The 21,051-nt window shown below is 39.6% G+C and overlaps 1 protein-coding gene across 8 annotated transcripts in view; it reads left to right on the forward strand.

Annotated features, from left to right (window-relative positions):
- Window positions 1-21,051, forward strand: part of DMD (dystrophin) — a 7,616,828-nt gene that overhangs the window by 873,803 nt on the left and 6,721,974 nt on the right. For all 8 annotated transcript variants that reach the window (XM_069639082.1, XM_069639084.1, XM_069639079.1 and 5 more), the window contains exons 3-4: window positions 6,263-6,355; window positions 19,328-19,405. In XM_069639082.1, coding sequence (XP_069495183.1) covers window positions 6,263-6,355; window positions 19,328-19,405 — 171 coding nt within the window. The remainder of the gene's footprint in view (window positions 1-6,262; window positions 6,356-19,327; window positions 19,406-21,051) is intronic.

Raw genomic sequence — 21,051 nt, forward strand, 5'->3', positions numbered from 1 at the left:
AAAGGCATTTTCAGTTTACGGTTATGTTCTTCGGTTTAAGAATGCTCCTGCAGAGGATGGTGACCCAGGTCCTAATGGGGATGGAACATTTCAGTCTCACCTACATAGACAATGTGGCAGTATTCATCAACACATGGGAAGACCATCTAGGCCGTGTGCAACAAGTGCTTCAAGTCTTGCAGAAGGCTGACATGAATATCAAGGTGTCCAAAAGCCAGGTAGCCTAGGGCACTGTGATTTACTTATTTCACCAATTTGTTGGTTGCAAGAAGCAGCCTATCCAGGCAAAGGTCCAGGTGATGAAGGATTGGGACATCCCACCACCCAGACTCAAATGAGGACCTTCCTCTCAATGGTTATCAGCCTTTTATTAAGGGGTATCGGACCCTTGCCTTTCCCTTAAACAATGTCATGTGAAAGAAACTGCAGAAGAAGATCTCTTGGACCCTGCCTGTTGGTCATCCTTTCAAAGCTTGAAGGATTTCCTGTGCAAGACCCCAGTTCTGAAGGTCCTGGATATTGGGCTAGTGTTTTTCATCCAGACAGACCCTTGCAAACTCTGTATCAGTGCAGTATTAGCGCAACTGAACTCTGAAGGGATAGAACAAACTTGTGTGTACGTAAGTAGGTGCTTAATCAAGTGAGAGCGCAACTGGGCCACAATCGGGAAGGAGGAATTTTCTGTAGTTTGGACGGTATACACCGTACATTTGTGTGTCTCACTTCACTGTCCAAACCGACCACAGACTTCACTCTGAGATCTGGTATACAGGTAGGTGCCGGTGTCCAGAAGCGATCCGTGCACACAAACACTATAGACAACTGAATGTGCTTTCCCCAATGATATTCAGTCACATAAAGAAGCAATGAAGTGGACCAAAGGGGCAGTCCAGGTGTTTTTTGATGTAGAAGTGCAGATTCTCTAGGATGCTGGCTGGGACAGACTCAGGAATGATTCGCAGTTGGTCTGGAAAAGTCAGGCTTTAGCTGTCGGGAGTGGTTGATGAGTGATGCTCCAGTGGTTCGAGTCATCGAAGTGGGGATCTTAGGTGTGTCGATGTGCCATTGATGAGGCAGCAATTCAATAGCCAGCTGGGTTGGGCCATGTATATAAACCCTGGTTAGAGTCGGCATGTGACAATCCAGTGATTCTCGTAGGGCCCTGGCATTGAGCAGTTGATTCAAACCTAGAAGTTAACGAGTCACTGAGTCACAAATTGCAAAGTTCAAACAAGAATATGGCCTGGAAAGAATCATCTGTTGTGTCCCACGAAGTGGTACATTTTGATATTAGAAGGATAATAGCCAAGAGGGAGTCACACACGTATACATTGTGATCCATTGTATGGCAAGTACGTACACTGGATGAAGGAGTTTTCAGTGGTGCACACAATATGCCTGTACCAATTCCGCCTCATTTGTATAGTCTGCACTGCCCTTCTAAATTAATCTAGGTTTTTCTTGTCTATCCAGATGTGTACACGTTTCTCACTCTGTCTACCTGTTTAAGTTGCATTTTTCTAGCAATACTAAATTAATATGGATCACTCTGTCTCTTGCAGAAGGGTCTTAACTTTTTGTATGAGGTTGGAGTGATTTTTATAAAGTTGGTTCCCATATTAACTGTTTCTATAATGTTAGAAACTGACTAACAATGATAGAATTTGTGGTCTAAAATATTTCAAATGGTTCAGTATCATTAGGGCAATATTGTGATAATATTATTTAAACTTTGCCAACTTGAACTAGATACATACCATTTTCTTCCGAGAAGTGTAATTATGAAAGGTTTTGCTAAGCTCTTGTAGCAGGGTCATGTAAAGACTCCAAAGATGTTTTGCTTTTGTCTGTATAATACAGAATTTTCATCAGAGTATATGGCCACATATTTGGTGGACATCTCACGCACTTTATCCATGCTGTTGACTAAACTATCTTTGTACGGGGGAAAGCAAAGAGTTGACCATTACTGGTCTGTTTATTCTAGCTGACCAGAGCTGGTTTGAAGATCCACAATACGTTTCCTCACCAGTGATGAAAACAGAAATACTTCTGTAAATGTTTTCTAACTTGGCTGTATTTGCCTTTAATGCAGTTGGTTCCAATTGCATTGGCTCCTGCAAAAGTAAAGTGTTCCTTTGTATGATTTATTTATGTATTAATTAAATTTATAAAGCGCACTTGTAGCCCAGAGGCAGCGAGGTGCTGTTGCAAGAAAGTGTCTTAGTTACAAAGAATGTGTCTTAGTTACAAGGAAAATGCATTGCTACCGTTTACAGTCAGTGTAGCAGTTTTTTGGTTCCAAGAAGCAAAAATACATTTGCATTAAGCATTTGAGAACAGTGAGAGCTCAGTCACGGGAGAGGGCAGCATCATACAAACATCAGAGGTTTAATTGATGGATCCTTGATGTGTTCCATTATCTTTTGTTATCACCCTGCGGAGAGGCACTGCGCAAACCTTTGTCTGGACTCGCTTGAAAAAGCCCATGTTCCACTGCGAGCTGCCTCTCGCCAGTCTGTCATTTTTCCTTCTGGCTCTTCGCATATTTCCTCCCTTAAGGCAGCCGTCCTTCCCCAAATCCCAGTTTACCTTTGCCCCTGCCTAAGCAACACCTGCACTCCCTATTCGACTCACTTACCTGCAGGCTCCTGCACTGATCCTTTGAGGCCTGTTCCATCCTCCAGAAATGGCAACTATATATTCAGAAAAAGGTCTTACTTTCTTACCTCTGTTATGTGGTGGCTGTCTTAATTTATTTTTTATTTTTTTATTGAAGTTGTGCTAGGTTTGTAAGCACTCTGGAGTGATTATAACAGTTATCAGTACATTGGCGGGACGGGCTTGGTACATATCTGCCCTATGTCATCGATGAAGCCCAAGCCATCATGGCTCGAGCTACCAGCCCACTATTGGCCTGCCTTGATTCTGATCCCCAATTCATTCATTAACATTAGACTACCGAACAATACACACCTCATTGCAGTCTTCATTTAATGCAGATAGTGTGCGTTATTGATGCCTCAGTGAACTAATACATGGATCAATGTTTTCCATAATGGTCACAGGTTTATACCATGGCAGGTTCTCTCACCACCCTGTAGTTGATTTAATGGGCGCATTAAGTTGGGTAACAAAGATCTGTTCTTCAGCAACAATAGGTCTGCGGGTGAACATGTGCTTTACAGATAAACGTATTTATTTATTATTTGCTTTTTAGGCACTTATACAGCAAGTAAAATAATGTTTCAGAGCGCCAACAGAGCAAAGGGCAAGTGAAACACATTACAAAACACAATATTTTAGAGCAGTGGGAGGAAAAAAAAGGAAAAAGGACAAAACTACTATGCCTTGTGAGTATTCAGAACATGGCAATGCAGCAAGGGAGAGAGCAGAGGGGATACGTGCTGGGGAGTCCGAGCTCATGGCTGAGATACAGATGAAGTGATAGGATTGATGACACACTTGTGTATAGGTGCGTTATAAATGACATATCATATCATAACCCCATTATCGAGTTAATGCATCAAAGTGAATTACCACAAAGTCATTCACTTTGAAAAGACAAGCTAGAACCTACAGCTAAAAGAGCTAATTGTTGTGTCTGGTGTGCATAGTGAATTGACACGTTTATGATTCATTTGTTTGAAACACTCAACATCTACAACAATCACTTGTGGTGGTGTTGTTTTAGCTGCTTTTTTTAAACCAAATTTTAAATATTACTCAAATACAAAACGTGTGCAATAACTATTTTGATAGTTGCATATACCAAGGTGATTTGCAGGTTTCTTTTAGGTTCTACACACTGTGTAAAAAATGCATGACAATGCTGCTTCATATGAGCATGTTTCACAATATTAGTACCCGGCGAGAGGCAATGAAATAGAGACAAGTGATCTCATTGGCCCTCGCCAAGTCCTTAAAAGCCCGACAAAGACTATCGATTCCCATCACATTTTCAAATTGCCACCATGGATAGGGAGAAGGCACAAATTGTAGTCTGTTTTCCCCATTCCATGGTAGCCATCTTCTTTGTTTCCTTTTTAAATAAGGCTTGTGCTTCATAAATCCCAAATATATATACATATTTGATTGATTTAAGACCTTTATAAATGAATGCTGTGAGTGGCCAGAAATGCGAGACAGACACAAAGTTGTTGTTTTCTCAATGTTTGCCTTTTTATTAAAGGAACAGAGGGGTGAGATAAACATCTATCTGTCCCTACCGTAATGAGAATATTCCTACCTGGCAAACTAAAACTAAAGTCAAGGTCACCTATTGTCCAAATGTATTGGACCCTCACACTAATACATAAAACCAAAGTGCACAAGGTAAATGTATCTGACTGAAATTCAACAAAACAGTGCACATTTCAAAACTGTAGTATTTACAAAGTTCTCCCTTTGAGCAGATTCTGGCTCCCTTCCACTGGATCAATTCCGGAAAACCCTTGAAGAAATTCTGATTCAACAAAGTTCGGTTCAGTACAACATAAATGTCTTTCCCATTCAAAGCGTATTTCCACTTGGTAAAGTAAATGTCTCTTTCACAAAACACTAGTTTATAGACCAAAGCAATTGTTTCCTACACACAGTCTTCTCCCCAGAATGGAAGCAGATAGTGTGGTTTTTGCTCTTTCATGTCTCTTTCGTTCTAATAGATTTGAGAACTGAATGTAAACAGAACTTGGAGAGGTTATTTGAGTGACATGTGCTTTAACATTGGGGTTAGCACTTCTATTTAAGACAAAATTTGGATAGAGGATGTCACATTTGATACGTGAATTCCCAAAGTATGAAACATATTCTGTCTATGTGACTTTTCATAGATTGTACTTTGTATTCTCTCATGGCAGCAACTTGTGTAGTGACAGCAAGCCATAAGATATTTGGGAACTATAGGATTCTCATCTTCATAAGAAGATGAATACCTCAAATCTACATTTGCTGTACATTTGCTAGTGACTATAGTGTGCAATACTGTTAAACCTGTAAATATGTTGTAGCCTTGCCTATGTTTTAACCTTTGCATCTGTCATAATCTGCTGCGCCCTGATACCCCTGGGTCTGGTGCGCATTAAAAATGAATAAAGAAACAAACAAATCGTGTCCCTCCCAAAGGAGTCACCACTTCCTCCTGACAGCCATCTCCTCCCATGTGATCCTCCCTCATGATGCCACTGCCAGGGTTGGGATCGGGTAGCGTCTGCCTTCCTCTGGCCACATGGGAGGAGATTTTAGGCTGGGGTTTAGTGATGACTCTGCAATATTCATCACAATGCACATCATTAAACACTTTCTCACCTTCAGCTCCAAAACAAGGCAAATGTGATTGTTTTTCAATAATAATAATGTACACTTCATATAGAATTAATATATAGGCTAACTGTTGCCTTTGTTGCAATTAAATAGACACAATACACTGTACAGTTGTATCATTCTTATCCCTCTTTAAATATGCATTTTTTTAACAACCGTTATTTCTTGTTGTCTTAAACGTTACATAGCCAGCAGCAACACCTCTGCATTCATTCACCATTAAGTGTGGCGTATTAGGTCCTTTGAATTTCGAAGCGAGTCAAATAGAAGCAGCAATAAGGCTAACATTCAGAAGTAATGCAACATTAATTTGCCATTGTGCCTCGAAAATGCATTCCAAATGTATGTAGCCGCTGAATAGAATGTAGCCTTTACATCTAAAATTGATTTGATTAATTATCTAAGGGTCAGAGGAGAACATAAAAATATACAGTAATCATGATGAGCTGGCACAATCAATTGGACAGAATGTGGCAAGGCCCAGTCATTCGGTGAATTCATGCCGTTCTTTACACAAGGAGACACCAAAGTATTTTAGACGTGTCAGTGATTTAACATCTTTCAACACTTCACAGCCTTCTCCAACCCCAATGTAGGATGCCTGCCTGTGCGTACATATTCTTTTTGTTTTTCGTTTAGAGCCCCAATGGATCTAACATAATCACTATACAACCTATTGCAAGTGCTTCTAGTGTTATAAGGCAGAAAGATAGTGTATGCAAAGGTTCCAACTTGGCATCTCTTAGCCTTAAGGCATGTCCCTTGAAATTGTGCTGCAATTATAATTGCGGTTCTGTGTGACTTTTCCATTCAATGTTGTATTTTAGAAAATGTTTATGTTGTGTTTCTTTGATTAATTCTCTTTATCATTGTAAGTCCCATTTATTTCTCGGGATGGAACATTGAAATTAAACTGTGTATTGTTTCTGTTTCATTTTAGTTGGGAAAACATCAGATTGAAGATCTTTTCAATGATCTTCGAGATGGAAGAAGACTTCTGGAACTGCTTGAAGGGTTATCTAGCCAAAGACTGGTAGGCGTACATTTTGATACTATGATTATTATGTAATGATTACAGCATGAATTGTCACTAATGAATAGCCCTAAGGTAACGTGTTTCCATGAGGTTCCAATAATGGAACAACATATCTTGCCAATAAAAACAACAAATTGAACCATTTAAGAAAAACACTCTACGATCGACATTACATATCTTCATCAATAGCTGGACCCATGAAATTGCCAGGATTTTATGACACTTATTATGGGCGTGTCATGCGGATTCATCCACAGAGTTAGACTGCGTATGTCCTTGTTTCACCACTGACTCACCCATTTGAACAGAAGTGTCCCACAGCGGTAAGAAAAATAATAATAATAGATGTATAATTTCTGCCAAGTTCATCCATGATGATGGTGAATGCATCCTTGGGTAATCCACAAATGACTTCCCATCTGGAAAAGATACAAATGTACCTCAAACCAAACATTCAATTTAAGGGCCAAAAGCTGGTCAATGTGTAAGGCATCAGATAACTTTAAGATGACGAAATTAACCTCTGAAATACTAAGCTACAAATGGCAGTAAAAACAAAGTTGGTGTGTTTGAAATGTTTTTCATGAATAAAGCCCAAATAGCAGCTTAAAATGGCACTATATATATCTCGGGAAAAATACTAAAGCGAGTCAACTGGCTACCCCACTCTCTGTCCAACCAGGGCAGGCGTGGTGATCTACAGAGTTATTGTGGCGCGGGTTTACACCTTCGAATTTGGTAAGCCCAGTTCATACAAGACATATCTCATACTTTGTGGAAAAAGGAATGGAACCATACCACTCAATTAAAACACACTAACAACATCACCATTCTTCAATAAGTCCACGTCAATGTATTAAGTGTTAAGACCAATTTAGAAAATGTATAAAAGAGAGAGAAGAAGAACAACAAACTATATTAATCCTAGTACATCAAAAAAACATATATTTTTCTCGCTCAGTTCTTAAAAACAGTATGCTTTGTATGGGTTCTTTGCCTTAATGAAAACCACTATGTTCACTTCAGCAGTTTACAGATACAAGACTATATTATTTGGCTAGTCTATTGTCAAGTGTCGACATGTTTCGGCTTTTTATGGAGATGAAACACTATCCCTAGTGTCTCTACGACCAAAAACGTTTACGGCCTTCTTCAGGACAGACAATTTCTTTTCAGATGATGGGCACCTCTTTAAAATCCCCCGTGACAGAGTAAGCACAATCTAAAAACAAACATATATAAATGTACATGCTATTATAAAACAATGGTTTCATTCCAACACATAACTTTTTTTTTCTTTTTTCTTTATATTGTTTACTAAATGCATAGTATTCTCATAATATCTTTCATTTTCTTCACAGCTTTTCACACAATAACATTGTTTCTATCCATAAATCACCCAGCCTTTACTTACATCGTGGTTGGACCTGAGCTTTACACTAGCTTCATCCTAGTCGTGGCAGGGCTTAATTCCTACTCCTGAGTATTCACGGATCAACTCTGGTTTGTTCAGAAATTCCACACTGTGTAAGGAACCTATTTAACAAAGAAATTGAATACTCATTTAGTTCGTTTTCATACAAAACAGAACCTCAACTTTACTCATACTGCCTCTGTTTATTGTCCCATGGGACCGCTGTGTGCATACCATAATTTCTGTATATTAGCCAAAGGTTTTATGAAGTACATTTATGAAGTGATTTCATTTTTATTTTTTATTTTTGTCACATTCTTTTGCCACACATAGAACGCATTCAGAGCACTAAGGCTCCTCAGAGTCAATCACCACCAGTGATATACTGTAAACTTACTTAATTCCCACTGGATGTGAAACCTCAAAAGCGTTTATTGCCTCATGCTTTTCAATGCAGGGAAAAAACTCCACAGCACAACAAAACGCCACAGCTCGATATCCCCACCGTCAGAAGAAACGTGTAAGCAGAAGCGTGTAAGCAGAAACATCTCACTCGATTGCCTATGGAAACAGAACCAGACCGGCACACACAATTGTCAGTATTTCCCCAAATCTGTACTTCATAGTCTACTAAAAAGAGAAGAAAACAGCACATGCAGCTGCCGCCTGAATATTTTTAACCGTAGTTTACAAACGATCGCATCAATGCTCTTCCATTTGGCCGCGCATGATTTAACACGCGGGTCCATAAAATAGCAGCCTTTAATCATTCTTGAAAGATCTGTCTGACAGGCTTACCTTCATTCGTAAGTAGAGCTCCTGCATCACATCAAGAACGCGTCCGAACCGTCGTGTTCGAATCCTGCTGTTGATTGCCTTCATGTTTTGTAGCTGGGATCTGCATTCACGTGACATTTTCGTGTGCATAGTAATTCGCAATGATATACATCAGTCCTTCATAATTTCCATCACTTGCCATTAGACATTTCCTGTATAGTGCACAAAGCTTCCATTTATAAATTGCATATAACGACAGTAGACCCAGCTCATGCCTTAGTAACGCTATGGGTATCGATATTGGTAGATTCAAAACACGTTTCCAGAAATAGCCTTCCAATACAGTCCAATAGTCATATGTTTTTATTTTGAAGGCTTCACTACCATATGTAACCACAGAGACAAACTTCTGTCTATAATAGATTATAATGGGCTTTAAAGAAAATTTGCAATATTTGGCTTTAATCAGCCGAGCTTGAGAGAGCGTCATAGTCACTTTTTTCCTTATATGATTTTCATAGCCCAGTGAACTTGCTTGCTGAGTTATCAAAGTTCCCAAGTAAATGTAGGAAGAGACAGAATCCAGGTTTACTGATTGTAGTGGCCATTGATAGATTTTAGATCTTTGTCTATGTGAACCAAATTGAATAAACTTTGTTTGCGTAACGTTTATTGAAATGTAATTTTCCATGCAATAGATCTCTAAGGAATTCAATAGGGCACGTAAACCATTGGGGGTTTTAGAAAGTAAAACCATATCATCCGCATATAGCAGATGTTGCACTGGGATGCCATCTATTTTCGGTGAATCTGTCACAATTAATTCAAATCGAGCTTTTATATCTGCTATGAAAAAGTTGAATAAGGCAGATGCCAATAGGCATCCTTGTTTCAGTCCACGAGCAGTGTTGATCGGGTCAGATAGGAGTCCAGTGCTGTCTAGTCTGATTTGAATAGTGGTATTCGTGTGGAATTAAATCACCCATTTTAGGATTGACCACGAGCAACCACTATTCATCAACTTTATATATAACAGCTCTCACGGCACTGCGTCGAAGGCCGTACGAAAGTCGATGAAAGCGATATATAATGCTCCTTTTTTTTCATGCGCTCCATAAATGATACTATTCAGGGTGACGATGTTTACTCCTGTGCCCACCCCAGGAATGAAACCTGTTTGGAAGATGTCATGCAGGCAACGAGTGTCTAGCCATTCGTTAAATTTATTGAGGACAAGGCGCCCAAAGATTTACCAGGGCAATCCAAAAGAGCCATGGGCCGGTAGGCCTTTGGGTCCGCTTTGTTGCCTTTTTTAAATATGGGCACTATAATGGATTGTTTCCATGTTCATGGAATTTGCATAGTTATAAAATCATTTTGAAAGATGTGCATGAGAATGGACGCCAATTCATATGGATAGGTTTTGAGCATGCCATTATGTAGACCATCTGGCCCACTAGCTCTGGATTGACTTAGAGCTTGAATGCAAGCTAGGATGTCGTCAAGATATATTGGAAATGAACATGGCATGATATTAAGTTGACACCATCTGTCTGTGGCCTGAAAGGGAGATTGATAAAGATTTTCAAAATAGGCCTCCCAGGTTTTGTTCTGCACTGAGTTAGTTAGTACCACCATCTGGGGTCGCGTGGTCACACCATTCATACAGGCCCAAATGCTACTAGTCGATTTCTTCACTAGATGTATAAGCATTTGCTCACTGTTTTCTTGGTGTGATTGTATTTTTTGTCCTCACAGCCATAGAGCAGCTTTTTAGTTGCTTTTTTATATTGTTTCGAAGATTAATGGGGTGAAGTGATAGATTATGTATAGCCCTGTTCAGGTTAACTTTGGCTTGCTGGATCTGGATATTGAAGTGGTGACAATGGTTAATTTTGTGGAGCGATCGGGGAAGAAGGTATGCCTAAATATCTGCATTTTACTCACGTAGCAATTAGAAGCACTGGATGAGTTGTCATTGTACATCTCAAGTAGATTGTTCTTCAGTTGCAAAAGATTCTGGGAATTCCACTTGAGGCGATTACCCTGGTTATTAATACCAATGCATGCAATATTTTCATTTCTCTCCTGGGAGAGCCATGTAGATGGAAGTTTAAAGCATAAGACCAACTTATTATGATCACTTTCACCCGCTGGTACAACATTCATAGATTCAACTTGTGGTAGAAATTAATTGCTCACATAAATATAGTCCAATATCGCACCGGAGGTACCCCTTTGCTATGTGTTACATGATGGGCTATCTCCGTTGCATACGTTATTAAGCATAATTAGACCCCTTTCTCTCATAATTTCATCCACATGCTTTCATCATTTTTCTGCAGCGTCTTTTGATCTGATAGTAGATGTAAGTTTAGGTCACCTGCTATAAATATGGACACGGGTTCCATAATCCTAGCTGTATTGTCGAGATGCCATAATAAAGTAGTAAAAAATCTATCTGATGTAAGGTTAAGTCTACTCCAATATATGTTCAGAATTACAATATTGACTTTTGTTCTGGAGAGTCTAACAACTTGGAAGTACGGGGAAGGGGATTGATATTTTTCTTCAATGAACCTGCATGTTTTCTTAATTGCTAATAGTAGTCCTCCTGATGGTCTCCCTTTTGATTTTTTGGAGGCTAAGGTGTCAAAAATAATATGAGTATCCCATATTGGGGATTCCAGTAGCCACGTCTCTTGCAAGGCCACAATGTCATATTCATCAAGCGTATTACGCCTGGAGTTTATGAAATGACTATTGCCTCTTGTATTCCAAGAGATTAATTTGATTGAGGCTTGAGTGGAAAACTGTTATGATCTGCTCGCATGGTTCTGTGACATAATCTTCTGGCTCGACTTGGGATTTTTCGGCTGATAGATGTTTAAATGAGGTTTGCCCACCTGGTCATCAGAGAAGGAATTAGCCTGTGATAGTATGAATCCCATATCGAACAGATTCATTCTAGCCTGCCATATCAGATTGTAGATTAAGGCAGACTTGACGTAAATATTAGCTTCACAAGTATTTTCATCACTTGCAAATTCAATCAGCTCGAGGTCAGTAGAAGTCAATTCTTTTAGAATAGGAATTTCTGACCATATATTCAGAATGCTTGTGCGGTTAAGCACATACGTTTGAAATGGGTGAGCTCGACACTTCAAGTTCAGATAGGGGGAATCCCAATCGTTTATTCAAAGCCAGCTGGTTTGTATTTGCAAGAGCCTGTAACGACAACTGAAACTGAGTAGGCATATTTAGAGGATTGTTCAGTTGTTGCTTGTGTGGTTTTACTGTCGTGCAAGGGCCTTGGAGTAAAGAGCCAACTTCAGGGAAGGTGACATTCGATTGCATCGAGGGGTTGCAAGAATGAATACGCATATCAGCTACGTAAGATTCAATCGATGATTTAATCAAATCGCGAAAATCTTGTTGCGATGAAGTGTTTGGTGAAAGCCAATCCGTGGTTATTGCTTGAGTTTTAGATTTGTCAAATATGGATTGGATTTGAATCTGTGGGGTTGGTGTTAAATTAGACGTTATCGGTATCCCTTGGTCTTCAATCCAGTTGTATTCTATTGGTCCACCTGGTCTGAGACGAATTGGAATGGATGCCTTCATAGGCTTCACACTTTCTACAGTTGTTGCCAGGGCGTTGTTTTTGAAAGCGAGATTCATAGAAGAATTGTTTCTTTGAATGCTTCCGATTTGTTGTACCTGATACGCCTTGATGGATTCCCTAATTTCTTCTCTTAGATCTTCAATGGATATTTGAGGTGCTGGGAGTCCATAATTAGAAGCATTAGTTAGGTCAGTAGATTTCGACACATTAATGTCCTTAAACATTGTCGTTTTAGATGATGGCGCAATGACTTTGTTCACATCACAGAAGGACAATATTTAATTCGCATTAGCAGTTTATTTAGACAAAGCCACTAGGTTTCTAAAGGTTTATACAGAGCCATCGCTTGGAGTTGCACACCTGCTGTGTTGGGCGTAGTCATTTGTTTTATGGTTTTGGGGTGAATTTTTACATACTTGCGTCTCTTTAATCTTAAGTTTTTGGAACCGCCTTAATTGATTGCTTTGACTTGACTCAATTTGCCATCCTTGGTCGATATGAGTTTGTTGGAACTTGCTATTTGCTCGCCACTGTTCGACTCAAATAAATCAAATATATTTTTCTTTACTTGTGGTTGATTGCTTATGCTTGGTAATGGGCCTGATGTTATGACGGACTGTACTTCCTTATCTAGGTGCTAAATTACAGGCGGTTGAGTAGCTGGCTTTGTGATCTTCATGACAATCTGTGATGGAAAGGCTTCCTTTGGTTCTGTCGGATGTATTTCGTCTTCTTTTACTGATTCAGGATCATGTTCAGCTGATGTGTTTTCCGTTTTTTCCATGACATAGACTGATTTGTCCATAATGTTCTGTGTTATGTCGGGAATGTTCGGTTCCTTCATTCTGTATACAGACATCGTACCCGCCTCTAGAAATTTTTCAAGTAGTTTCGTTTGCTGGGATACTTTGCTGTCTAGCACTTCATATAGTTTTGCTATTGATAATAAAACTGTGTTCATTGCACTAAGCGTATTGTTGAGTGCCGGAGCCTCAGGGAACGAAAAACGCCTTGATTATGCTTTTTGAATGAAAAAGTCAGATTCACGCGTTTCTTCCTGAAATCTCGTCCGCCGTGGAGTAGGTGCTATGAACGAGGGTGATTCATCAACCATTTGAGCATCTGATTGCATTGTGGCATTTAACTGATGAAGATTGCTTTCCTGCGTACAAATACATGCATGATCTTGTGGGATTACCATGGTTTGTTCTGATTTTTCCAGCAAACTTTGTGTGTGCCCTTCTTGTAATTGTATAAGGTCTCCTGTATTTGAGCAGATATATAATATATCGGCTTCCGGACTTTCAGAGGTGGATGATGTGTCCATGAAGTCAAGGGCTTCCTGATCCTTATCGCCCATCAAAGTTAGATGTTCATAGGCTTCCCGTAACTTTATTTGTGCTTCAACTGAGCATAAGGTGGGTTCCATAAGCTGGGAAGTCGATTCCACAGGTTTAATGACATTGTTCTCTCCAGGTTTCTCTCTCTTGTTTATGCGCTCTTTTTCTACTTCGTTTGTGAATATTCTGCTTTGCTGCGTGTCCTTCGGGAGCAATTCACCCGATATGGCAGCTGATTCTAATGTGATGTCAGTTACTTCAACTGACTGGCCAGGCCCCGGGATTTGCCAAATTGCTGGATTCTTGCTCTCGCTCTTACTCGAGCGGTCAGCCCCATCTTCACTTGTAATTGTTAGTCTTTGTTGATTTTCACCTGTAGGCAATTTGTTCGCAATTATAGCTGATTCTAACGTGGCATCCGTCAATTCTGTTAATGTCCTCAGCTCGTTAGTTTCTAACTTTGACAGACTTATCACTGCATTGGACGTAGTTGTTCGTGTGACAGTTTGTTGTGGGCTAGGATCAGGCAAGGTGATAACTGCTGTGTTTCGTATTTTAACATTCGCTTGATCAGACGTTGGATGTTCATTGCCCTTGGAGCCCAAATCCGGATTTGTACGAGCAGCAGACTGTGTGACTGAATTAGATGATGCAGTATTCGGCCGCTCTATCGGCAAGATTTTCACAGAGCCTGTCGCTCGACTTGCGTCAGTGAAAGTTTGCGCTCCTGTTTGGGAATCAGTATCGTAATAGGAGCGGATATCAGCAAACAATGACAGGGTGCGGTGTAATTTAACACCCGCCGCTCCCGGTCATTGTAATGCTGATTTAGTCAGCAGACGGCTTTGTTAACTCAGGTTGAGTTTTAGCTGATATGGGCGACAAACCCGCCATCTACGGCATACCAGAATTCAGTGTAAATGTTTTTGCTGTCATCATTTTTTTATACGTTTATACAGAAGAAAAGAAGTAATGTAAATCAGTTGTTTCGATGTTACAAGCAAAAAAATTAAAAAAAAAAAACAAAAAACAAAATAAAAGGAAGAAGCTAGCAAAAAAAAACAGTGCAATCAAATTACTGACCGTTACAACTCGTAATACTGCCTGCACTGCAAGCTAGCACGCTAGACAGCTCGACAGTACCACCACACTTGACCACCGCACTTGCTCCACTGAGCGCGCATCAATGCGCGTGTACGTGGGATGTATAGGCGGGATTACGGGTCTATAACAGGAAATAAAGACAAAAAAGGTGGTTGTTACCGGCTGTTATCAGTCCATTTGCAGTTCAATAGAGTCCTTTTTGTAAATGCAACACTGAGGTTGGTTAGTTCGAGCATACCCAGTGTCAACAGCCAATCAAAAGTAACGCAGGCACCTCGTCACACGAGGATTACGGGAGCTGCAAAGACAGTTCTTCGGATTAGCAGAGAGCATGAAGCAGGACAGGACAGCTCGACAGTACCACCACACTTGCTCCACTGCGCGCGCGCCAATGCGCTTGTACGTGGGATATATAGGCGGGATTACGGGTCCAGTGTCAACAGCCAATCAAAAGTAATGCAGGCACCTCATCACACGAGGATCACAGGAGCAAATTCGCTTCTTAACGGGGGAATTACGGTGTTCACCAATTCTCGGCAAAGATGCCGTCCACGAAGCTGCGCGAGCCTTCCTCTTGTGCCACCACAATACTTGTACTTTATAAAAGTCTTTGTCAATCAACATGACACCATTGTGTCATAATCTTACTTCTGCACTTTTCCATCTTAAAGACACCTTGTTTTTACTGAAGAAAAAGAACCCTTATGGAATATATGTAAAAAGTTGGCACAGCCTACAGAGAAGCTTGAGAACTGTATTGAAAGAAATTGTTTAACTTTAAGAAGCCTTGTTTTTCCTGAATAAAATGAAACTTCATGGAGTTTATGAAAAGTTGACGCACACTGAGAGGTTATAAAACTGTGCTTTGCTACATTGATGAAATTGTTAATCCTATGGACAAGAGATCCGAATGATTGGGCAAGGCAGAAGCCACAAACAGAGGATATTGCTCTGGCCTCCTTCTCTTTGTTAAGTTTTCCTAAGTGGTCGGGCCAGCTAGACCTAGGATTTGGAGTAGGGACTGTTTTCTTTTGAGCACCTTTAGTTTTAGTTTTGTTAGATAGTGAACAGCCCTAATAACGGTATGTTCAAATACAGATTTTAATTTGAAATAAAACCCTTTACATTGCACTTAAGTCAAAGAGTCGTTCGACTGGTTCGCCAAACTATTTTGAAGTGAAAACAAAGGTTATTAATCCATTCTTTTTTTAAATTGTGTTATAGTTCATTATGAACTTTTCACAAAATATATTTAACAAGAAAAATTGTAAAATACAAAAAAAGTATTATATATGTATTGTGTTATAGTTCATTAAGAGCTAATCACAAAATAACACATATGTAAACAGAAAAAAATTCAAATACAAAAATGGTATGTCATATAAATGCAATTGTAGATACAGTACTCACAAAATGCATTAAACATCCTCAAACAATAAAATCAAACTTTTCTTGTCACAAAATGACAATCATCACCTCCTATAACAATTACCCCCTTTATTCACAACATCCAGTTAGTTAATGCTGATTACTGTAATGGGTGGACTTCTTCAGAGCATTCAATCATGGGTCATCATACGTTTCATAAAACACATATATCTCACAAATTAATCCATTAATGTAAATCTGAGTAGGTGAATGAAGTATTGTCAGTATCACTTTGTAATAAGGTTGATACTATTTACTAATGAATAACTAAAGGAGTGTGAAGTACTCTTTAAATTCTTAACGGATTACTAGTAATAAGGTTAGAATATTATTGATATTTTGGTTCTTCTATACAGAATGAATGGTTCACTAGTGTTAAAAAGGGAACCCTACGTATGTGTGTCTGCTGTAAACTCTTGTGACCCGATTGCGACCCTCTTTCACCACTGTCTCTGTTAAATCTTGTATAATTCCCTACTGTAAAATGCACCAGTGGCTGCAATTGTGCATTCTACAGAGCTATTCATCATGAACGTGGAAATGAGATAGTTTTGCTCTGATGATACCATGCAGCATTCCATCTTTGACCTTAAAATGAACCTGGACAAAACAAAAATGATGAGTTCAGCGAACAACCAAGGAAACCACCAGAGCATCCCATGGCCAACAGAACAGGGAAACCCACCAGAACCATCCAAAGTAGTCAAACACCTTGGAATCCTAATGGACAACTAGCTAACACTAGAACCACAAGTCAACACAATAATTAAGAAATGCTTTTTCCATTTGCACAATATCTAAAATATACTACCCTTCTTTTCCTTCATGCACAGAACACTTGCCATCATCTCACTCATCATGTCCAGGATAGACTACGCCAACAGGCTACACCTTGGAATGCTGAAATACTTGCTGCGGAAACTACAATGAATACAGAATGCAGCTGCCAGACTTCTTCTTAAACTCTCCTGAAGAGACCACATCACACCAGCGCTAAGGATGTCTCACTGGCTCCCAGTCAATGAAAGAATAACCTTCAAATCAATATGCATAACACATAGAGCAATACGTGGAGGGGGGAGCGGAATTCATACTAAAGAAAATCACCATACACAAACCATCAAGATTGCTTAAATTCAGCAATGACATCCGCCTAGAACCGAAACTCTATACAAGGAAAGATCCTGGAGGACCAGCCTTCTTTTGCATAGCAGTACAGCTCTGCAAATCTCTCCAGAAAGAAATATGAACTCCAAAAGACCATCTAAAATTCAGAACCCTTCGGGTGTTTCCTCCTCTTCGGTGCTGAGGATCCAGGTTTTTAGAACAACATCTATGTACCAAGAAATGAACACATACATGGAAAGGAACCCCTCAGAACCAGGGACTAACCAAACACACCCGACATGAAGCAAGACCGAGCAAAGGCATCTACCTCCATCAGCACATCCCAATGTGCTTAACCATGCAAAATCCAACATGAGAAATCGACTAGAAAAGCGGGGAGTACAACCACTAATATACTACAGAAAACACCCTATTCTAATCACCTGTTCACTTTGTACTTACTGTAACTAGCGCTTAAATGCCTGTGGGTTTTGAGCATTGCTCATAAATGTTAAATAAAATAAGAAAAAGAAATAGCTATGCCTTATGTTCCCTGGTGCGCTCTGAGATAGTCACAATGTAATTTATGTGTCATGATGGGTTGATTGAGACGGATTATGCGAGGTGGTAATTGCATCACACCCAGATGGATTATTTAAGGATGAGGAGTCTGTTGTACCGGAAGTTGATCTCGATTGGACAAACGGTTAGGGGCTGGAGATGTGTCCTACTCTGATGGACTGCCGGGGGCGGTAAATGTGTGGCACTAAGAGGGATTGGTAGGGGCAGTAACTCTGCTGCACTTCGATTAAATGCTAGGGACAGGCAATATGTATCACCTGGATGAATTGTTGAGGCAGGTAAGTGCATTGCACCGGAATGAATAGTTGGGTGTGGGAAATGTATAACATTTAGCCGAATGTCAGATGTAGGAAAAGTATTGTCACTGCTAACTAACTGTACTAATAACTCACTTTTCTGAATACATGCCTGCAAACTCTGAACTAAACACAACCATATCTCTAATTTACCACAAACCACATGCACTTCACAACACCTGACATGAAAACAAACCATACACAATCATACCTCAACATCACATGATAGATACAAAGTGAAAACGCACCAATGCTCAGTGATCGGTTTCTCTGAACTAAAGCTGACACCAGCACATCAAAGCTCTCTTGCTTTTCTCCCCCTCAACCCACTAACAGTCCTGCAACCTTTCTTCCATTTTACGTCCGCCAGAGCGCCAAGAGCATGCAAGTGGTGACAGTGCACGGTGCAAGAGCTAGTAATATTAACATTGGTGAATCACCAGTAAATCACGTATTCATACAATGTCTGCAGAGCTAGTAGTGATTTGTACATTCTACAATAATTAGCTATGATTTTCTAAAGTGTTTTTACACTCTGTTTGATTTCTCATTAAACATTCCCTACGTCATTGTTAATTGTGAATTCATTAATCTATTGCTAGTGCAAACATGAGATTTAGATATTTTTCGACATTGCATTTGTTTTTTGCAGTTCAATAGGGGTTCAATGAATTTAGGTGATTGATTTGACTCAAATGGAGTAGTATTCTTGTGTCAAATTTCAGGTTTTGTATTTTTCCTCGAAATAAGCATTCATAAACGTCAAGTAAATTCTGTTAGTGCAAGTTCACAATGATTTGTATATTCTACCAGATAGCATTTACTGCTTTTAGGCATTTGATATTTGAGTTCTTCATTAACCGGTTTACTTTCTACACATGATACTAAATCGGCCAGTTCCGCCAACCACACAGAGAAGGCATAATTGATAAAGCGTGTTCGTCAAATGATGTGGTTGTGTAAATTGAATTTACCAAATATCTGTTGTCTTAATTATCTAATGTTCATATTAGTTCTTCCCTGCCTATGTTTTTACGCATGTATTATTTTCTGTTTTGCATTTGTTTGTAACTTCTCTCTCTCACTCTTCCATTTGCCTATCAATAACATCTTAGCTGATGTATCAGATAATACTTGTTTAATCAGTATATTGATTGCACTACTCTGACCGCAGCACGATATTTAAGCTGGCTTTATTATTAGACCATTTCTGATCTAAACAGTTGCAGTTGTGCAAGGTTGTTTTTGCTTTAGGGTTAACATGTTATTCTCTTTTTCTTCTTCGTTTTCTTCTAGGGGAAAGAAAAAGGTTCCACCAGAGTTCACGCTCTGAACAATGTCAACAAAGCACTTCAGGTCTTGCAGAGGAATAATGTAAGTAATCATCAGGACGAGGTCAGAACATTAATGTTTAAAGGCAGTGCCCAAACACTGATTTCAGAAGGCAGGCTCTGCCTACCAGTTATACATCAACGCCTTGCTATGAATCCTACTCAGACTCGTCCAGGGGCTGTGCTTTAGGACAATCGGTGTGAGCCAAATGTAATTCAGATAGTGTAAAACGGAGGGCCGCTGAGCTGCCAAACATGCCTCAATAATACATGATTCTCTTCCTGAGAAATGCTGCTGGAAGATAGGTCAACACACATACATTCTTTGTTTAAAGGTAGGCGTAAATCTATAAAACGGTGATGGGAAGGAGTCATTTTAGAGGGGTTCTATATTCCCTGCAGGAGAGAGAATGCATGATGACACAGATGAAGATCTATGGCGTCCTTCTGATGGTTGCAAGCTGTGCACCATTTTCTTTTTTAGAATTCAAATACATTCCAGTGCATGTGAGCAGTATTGGTAATGTTTTTGACAAGGTCGCTTTGGGCCACTTTCATATAGCGATTCAATCATCAATTAGCACAAGAAACCCCAGTGGATTAAAATACGTTAGAAAGATCAATGATTAACTTGTAAGGCAAAGGTTCAAAACCAAACGCATTTTTGTTTGCCATAGGTCAAATAAATGAGAACTCTTTGGGAGAAATAATATTATGATAGGTTATTTATAATGCGCTTAATACCCCAAAGGTTTCTAAGCGCATATCCGGCGATGGAACCCTCATTGTTCCGTGTCGTTTTTTTTCCAAGGCGAGCACGCTGTCCCTGAGCTATCCTCTAAGGTGTCAAATATATTGCTGCTATAATCTGTAATAAGATCATAACTATGATGTCATTATGCCCTAATGCACTGTTCAAGCGCCGTGCGTTCATGTCTTTGCAATCATTGTCTGTCTGTTCCCGTACATGTATACTGTATATTGTGCTAATGGATGTGTCGTTAGCAGATCAATATTTGTTAGTAAGAACGGTTCGACACAGCCTGTGCTAGCTGGGTCTCTAGGCCCCTGACAAGACATCACCTCAAAATCAAGACTGCTATTGATTTACTAATGGAATTACTGTATTTGCCACATCAAAAAAAGAGTTGGGTGTTTCACTTGTAGTAAACATGTCATGGTAGATTGCATGTAGAAGTTCAGGTTCCCCTGACTTTGCAAGCGTGTTGTATGTATTGTAATTACTCAACTATACTGCTCTTAACGTTTTCGTGGCCTACGTCTATTTCATTGGCGTTCAGTGAGGCTCAGTAGTTAAAAAAAGTTAGCCATATGCAGAAACTGCAGTTAGCGTGTTAGCCAATATAAGTTATAGTCACTTTCTGCAAGCCTGAGGCTAGCATGGCACTGGAACAAATACCATACAGTTTGAGGTGAAAACGAATTGTTGTGTATTACCCTAAGTTAACATATGGCTGGTGTCGTCGATGCAATCATACAAGCAATGTATTATACAAACAATCATGCATATTCATGCAGTAGCAACTGAAAACTTTAGCAATAATGAAAATAAAATATTAAAAATCAGGGAAACTATTATTTTCCACCCACTACCCAGGACATTGCTCGCATATTCAAGGCCTATGGTTAGTTTATATTAGTATATTGTTCCTAGAGTCTGATCAGAGG

This window comes from Ambystoma mexicanum, chromosome 7q, assembly GCF_040938575.1.
Source record: "Ambystoma mexicanum isolate Mex_15411 chromosome 7q, UKY_AmexF1_1, whole genome shotgun sequence".
NCBI classification, from domain to species: domain Eukaryota; kingdom Metazoa; phylum Chordata; class Amphibia; order Caudata; family Ambystomatidae; genus Ambystoma; species Ambystoma mexicanum.